Raw genomic sequence first — 6,925 nt, forward strand, 5'->3', positions numbered from 1 at the left:
ATGTTTAGAAAAGTGTATTTAATGCATATATTTTACTTTTAACATAAATAAAATATACTTATTTATAATAATTATAATACACACATATTTATAATAGTTTTTGTGTACCAACTAAATAGTTGTATTTGCTGGTACACTATAAAAAATACTCTAATAGATTTCCTGAACTTTTTCAACTAAATATTTTCTAATTATTCTGTATTATGATCTTAAAATCGTTAAAGAGTAAAAGTTATTTTAATTTTTATATTCATTTGCTTGATTAAATATACTTATTATATTTCCGCGTGTAAAAAATTTTAATGATTATATTTTACATTTTCTGAAAGAGGAATGCACCGTATTTTTTTAAATAGTTTGTTTTCTTTCAGAGTAGCAAAAAAATACCGCGACTGACGAAAGAAAACACTCAAATCAACAACAATGCTCTTAAAATGTTCAGAGTTAGGTTTTACTCGAAAAAAAAATTTGTGTGTAAAGTTTTAGTGTAGCCGAATTCAAAAATCAATGTATTATGAATTAAAATAATGGGATGTATATTCTTACGGAAGAGGCAATAAATCTCTGTAAAGTATGTTCTATACTACTTTTTATTGACCCTACAGCGTTTAGAGAGCTACTTTAAGCCCAGAAGGGGGCACAATAGATCCGACGGTCGCAGAGCCACATCCTCTAACAATAATAATAATACTAATAGTAATATATATTATTAATTAATAAAAGCTTTATGAAATCATTTAAACACATTTTATCTATCAATTAATAAATACAGAGATTTTATTTAATAATTAATTCTTTAGTGCCTTTGTTTACATTTTACATATAAAACATATGACACATATTTTTTTTTTAAGGGTTGCATTCGACATTTTTCGTTTTAAATGAACTCATTCATTAATAATGATCTTATTTAGGTACATGTAAGATTTTCGTATGATAAATCATTCTCATTAGTGGCTATAATAAGCAAAAGCGCCTAAATAAGTCAATGTGAATGTGTTATTAGTCATTCTTACAAATTTTTATTTATTAATAATTTTATTATTGTTAAATAGTGATATTTACTACTATTTACTACCTATAGATAAATTATGTAACCTTCATGGTTTTTCAAATCTGTAATTCTCGATAAATTATGGTATTGATACTACTTTACCAAGTCTTATTTCTTTATCCGATATATGATATCCGCCTTTGTATTTCTTTTGCTTATGCATTAGCACCGAGCTGACTTTCAGCAAGTTCTTTGCGGTCTCATTTTATAAAATCATATAAAAATCACAAATTTGTCTAGAGTAAATTTCCAGGTTAGTAAGGTAATAATTCCTAAATTCTGAAATGTCCTATTAAAATACCTGTAATAACTTTTAAGTTGTTTTTTTCAGTTTAATAAAACCTTTAGCTGGAAAGTCTTTTAAAGTAGGTTGTAAGCCTCTTCAAGAAATGTTGGCTCTGAAAGCCCAGATCATTTTTTTATTACAAAATATGATATATATTGTCTTCTATACATGTAGGGGTGTTAAAATAGATTCGACAATTGTTTTTATGAATTATTCACGTAATTTTTGTAGTTTTGGTTGAAGTTATTGTTATTTAATAATTGTATTTTGAAAATCCTCATATGTCTCCAAAATCTTTTACTTCCTTCGGAAACTCAGATATGAAATTATAGAACCCCTAAATTCATCACTAACACTTTGTTATAGTCACTATTGATGATTTTTCCGTATATGCCAGTAATAAGTCTGTCAATATTTCAATTGAAAGTAATATTTTGGAGTTTCACTTATCAAAATCCCCCTAAAGCTATAAAACATTCACTTTTGTTGGTTTTTCCCATAACCCAATAATAAATCTGTCAATATTTCATTTCTTTTAACTTGGAACTACTATTTTCTAGTTTCACCTATCAAAATAACCCAAAACTATATAATATTCACTAAGGATAGTTTCTCCCATTTAAAAGTAATCAAACAGTTTTATTCCAGTCGCATTCTATTATATTATACTTAAATCATGACCTCTTCCATCGTCTGTTATGTATTTTCTTGGCGGTTGTTGCTCGTGATAGATATGTCATTGTTGCATTACTGAAATCGTATAAATGAAATGCAGAAAATAAGCGTTTTTCGTTATCTTTTTTTATTTTGAGTTTTTCGCATGTCCACTTCATGACTATTTTATGTCACACCTTTCCGTATACCTATTAATGCGTTTTCTATCGACTTCTCTAGTTTTCATGATTTTTCTTGAGTACTCAGTTTTCTTTATAAAGTAAAATAAATAATAAAAAATAATATTAAGCTCGAAAATAGAATAATTTGTCATATGATTAGTAGTTTTTACATAAATGAATACATACATGAATTTTTATATATCATATCACAAGGTATACAAAAATAAAAAAAATTCCAAAAAATGTTTATTATACAATATTCAAATAGTAAATAAAAATCCAACAAGTTGACGTTAAACAGCTGTGCCTAGGACACTTTTTTTTTAAGTAATATTGCCCAAAATAGAAAACGACGTCATAAATATAATGAACATTTTATATAGTGAAGTAACTGTGCGTGTTAACATAATTATATGTCATTACTCGAGTATTGCTAATTAAAGACTGAATTACTCCTTCCGGATTTGCTATTTAAGAAGAAGAGTATCATTAATGCGTTGTTGTTATATTTGCGGCCAACTCTACTGGAAATACTATTAAAATACTATTACACCAGAAATGGCGAAGGATGAATTTTCTATTTCCTTTAAGTTCTCGAATACCGTTAATTCCATATACTGCGCATGTACGGATTGTGTCATGCAGGACAACAACAATGAAATTTCGATTTTGACAGAACAACAGCGAGTTCAGTACGAAAAGGAAAGTGCAAAAATTTGTTGTGTCAAAAACGCATTTCATGAAAATTTTGCATTGAGTTGTTAAATTTGAATTATTAAATTCAAGATAAAACCAAATAAAGTTGAAACAAATGCATTTAAACCACTGTCATTGGAGTAGTAGTGGTATATTGCAGCCAACATGTCCAATTTATCAGCGAAAACATCACCGATAGGAGCACGACGCGTACGAACAGATTTGAAAACATCTGAAAATATTTTTCTTGCCAAGTATAGCAATCGGTCAAGAAAAACCTCACCAATTGGCATAAAACAAGTGCCAAACCACTACCAACAACAGCAGCAGCAGCAGCAAAACCATCACTTCAAGGAACAAAACTATTACCAACAAACGCATAGGTCCATTGTACCAGCAATAAGTCAGCAGGAACAGAAGCAGCACAACACACGCATACCGAAAGCAACTGCCAATTTAGCGCAAACTCAAAGTTCAAGGCGAACTTCAACAGCAACTGTTGCAACTAACAGATACTCTATTGCCGCAAATGCCTTTAGCAATATTAAATGTACAAATTATTTATCCACAAGTGCGCCAACAGATACATATGCAACGGTTCCGAGGTGCAATACTGAATAAAATTATTTATTTCATTTAGTTGTTCTTTATTGATTGTTAGATAAATGCAATAATTTCTTATACATTTGTTCTTAATTTATTTTTTTAATTAACATTTTTAAATTAATTACACAATATTTTTTCTTCTTTTCAGTGCTCACTTGCCCGCACGTGCAACCCGTCTACTCAATCGTTCTCGCCTGCAACAACAATGTCCCATTAGCAACGCCGATTCCGACAGTTCCAAGTCTGCACACAGTGTACGACGCAGTGTGGCTGCATCACGTGCTTCCTCTGCTTCGACAGCATCGAATGCCTCATTGCACCGCAACACACATCTGCATCAACGGGACTCACACAGCTCCTCGGACGATCTCATGCTGTATGATAAATCATTTCGGAATGCAATGATACAGGAGGTACTGCAATTTAAAAAGCAATTGTTGCGTTTGCGTCGTATACTGCAGGAGGTAAGTTGAAGTCGTAGCTTTGGAGTTTTGGAGTGAAGTTTTTATGGAGTTGAATGCTCTTTAAATTTATTTTATATTGAAATTGATTTTATCTTTTATTTAGAATTTTTCTTTTATTTTTATTCTTATTTTTATTTCTCTTTTTCAATTGTCTTATAAACTTCTCCATATTGGCACTTGGCACTATGGCACTTTGCATGCTGTTTTATCAATTGCACCATCATCCTTCTTGCTTCCTTTGGCTTGCCTTCAAATTCGAATTCCATTTTAATTTCATTAAAATTTTATTTGCTGCTTGGCATTTTGTGTAATAACATCAGGATGAAGACGGTTTGACGAGGGTACGTTATCATTTTTTATCATTTACATTTTAATATCTTTTATGTTATGCTTAATTTATTAATTTTTTATTATATATCATATACCAAAGTTTAATAATGAAGACCACTGACCATGGGTATGCGAGTACTAACCACGCACTCGAAACTGCGTGGTCAGCTAAAAATTTCAATTAATTAATTTATAGTAATTAAAAAAAATGTTTGTTGTAATTTCACTACTGTTCGATAAAAACCGCTGTACTAAAAATAATATTTTATATATTAAGAATTTATTTTTTTTCTGCAAAACGAACGTTAAAAATTAATTTGATATAGAATCTAAATTTGAAATATTTTATGATATATATTAGACGACATAGGCCAATATAAACGAGTATAAGACAATTTTCATATCTAAACAAGTACAGATATTACTTTGGCTTTTCAGAAATTTAAATACATTTTCTATAGAATTCAAAAACTATATTGAAGTCTCAGTGATATGATTTGTATATATAAAATAATATATAACGACATATATGTAGTGAAACATATATTTATTCTACATATATGTATAATAATTTATGTATAATTTTGAATATTCGTTAAGGTTTCATTAATATAATATAAAGTCAACATAATAATATAATAGTCCTCAGGGACATCAAGATTGATCCCATCAAAAAATACGTAAAGGATAGAGCCCTGAAAGTAATTGCGAAACTGACAGACTTACCAACATCGCGTTATCAAATCTCAAAATGGTTACAGGCTCCTCGGGGAGGTATGCAGATCTGAGGTCAGTTATTGCTTAGTCTGATGAAGTGATAAACAATAATCTAGTCAAGATATGAAGAGAGGTTTTGAAAATAACTCGAGTTAAGAAAGAGTAAATGTGCTTAAGTGCACTGGCTCAAAACAGCTTCAACATAATATAAGAGTTCCGAAAGTGTTTTGATTCTACATTAAAGTGTCATTTATATGATAATATATAAAAAAATTTAATATCAAAAAATACAAGAAGGATAGAGCCCTGAAAGTATTTACGAAGACTGACAGGTTTACCAATACCGCGTTATCGAATCTCAGAATGATTTCAGGGTCCTCGGGGAGGTATGCAGATCTGAGGTCAATTATTGTTTAGTCTGACGAAGTGTTAAAGAATAATTCAGACAAGGCATAGAGAGGGGTTATGAAGAATCTCGCAGTTAATAGAGAGTAAAATACAAGTACACTGACTCAACTAGCCTCAACGTTATAATAATATAAAATATATATTAAAATAAAATATTTAAAAAATATCTTATAGTATGACATATATAATAATAAAATATATCAATTTATTAAATATATCGTCAATATATCGATATCAATATATATATAATATATCAATACCTAAATTTTGATTAAGAACCGAAAACATTGAAAAAAGTTTTTCTAAGTAAAATATATTCCTAAATCTTCGTTGAATTTGCGAGCTTTATAAAAAACTGAACCGATCAACCCCATTTTAATTAGACATGTTAAATGCACAAGTAATTTATATATTATTTTAAGTACATATATCAGGCAAGAAAAAAGTTTTTTAACAAATTGGCAGTATTCACAGGTGACGTTATTTAATTAAATTAAAATAAATAAAATTGAATTAAAGTAAGTTAAATTAATTTATTAAACTTCGTTGATCATACAGCTGTTTCAAGTATTGCCAAACCCCCAACCAAAAATTCAGTAAATAAACGCATAATAAAATTTTGTTGTTGTAAGTCACTACTATTCGAAATACTTTTCTTTTAAAACAATAGTTTCTATTAAGAAACATGGTTTCTTTTGTCTTAAATTTTAACAAATATTTTAATGAAATTATTTTGTTATACATAAAGATATATATATATATATATGTATCTCACGAATGCAAATATTTTCGTGCATCAAAATTTATTGTTGAATGAAGTATATGATTGTTGGTAAGAAACTGATAAAATTAGTGGCAAGTCCCTATAAAAAATGAAATATGTGAGTGTTTGATAAAAAGAGAAGATGACAATAGTGATTTCCTTATAAGAAACTTTCCAAACTGATTTGATTTGCATGAACCGACGAAAGTATTTATCTAACAACAATAGACTTAATTACCAGCAACCTGTACTCCAAACAGTTTTAATGATGCTGCAATTTCCTATAATTTTGCATTAATAAAAATGAAATTCATTTGTGGCGAATCATGAAGTACCAAAAAGAGAAGTCACCTCAGTGGGTCATGGGAGCATGCGAAAGATTTGCTTCGAGTTTTGTGTTATACAAAATAAATTTTTAAAAATAAAATAGCAACATTTTCTCATACCAACTGACAACTTTTTTGTGCAATTTTTTTGTAACAAAAATGCTAAAGTTGTCACCTTTTGCAATCTTCATGCTTCGAGCTTAGATACAAAATAATTATGGCGTGTCATTAAAAAACTTCAAAGGAAATGTCTAAAAATTTTAATCAATTCAGTTGTAAAATTAAGTGAAAAATGTGATGGTGTAGGAAAATGTTAATGATCGAATAAAAAAATATTGAAAAAAATAATTTATTTACTTTGAATATCGAGATACTTAATCAAAGTAATTGTAAATAATTAAATATTTTTGTTTTAATGTTTAGAGTTTATATAAAATAT

The 6,925-nt window shown here is 28.7% G+C and overlaps 1 protein-coding gene across 1 annotated transcript; it reads left to right on the forward strand.

Annotated features, from left to right (window-relative positions):
* Positions 1 to 3,037: 3,037 nt before the first annotated feature.
* On the forward strand, positions 3,038 to 4,316 carry LOC119679825 (ras-interacting protein RIP3-like). Its single transcript, XM_038092397.1, has 3 exons — positions 3,038 to 3,477; positions 3,627 to 3,942; positions 4,263 to 4,316. Exons 1-3 carry the CDS (start codon positions 3,038 to 3,040, stop codon positions 4,314 to 4,316), a joined length of 810 nt encoding a protein of 269 aa, XP_037948325.1.
* The last annotated feature ends 2,609 nt before the right edge of the window (positions 4,317 to 6,925 follow it).

The sequence above is a fragment of the Teleopsis dalmanni genome, chromosome 1 (genome assembly GCF_002237135.1).
Source record: "Teleopsis dalmanni isolate 2A chromosome 1, ASM223713v2, whole genome shotgun sequence".
NCBI classification, from domain to species: Eukaryota; Metazoa; Arthropoda; class Insecta; order Diptera; family Diopsidae; genus Teleopsis; species Teleopsis dalmanni.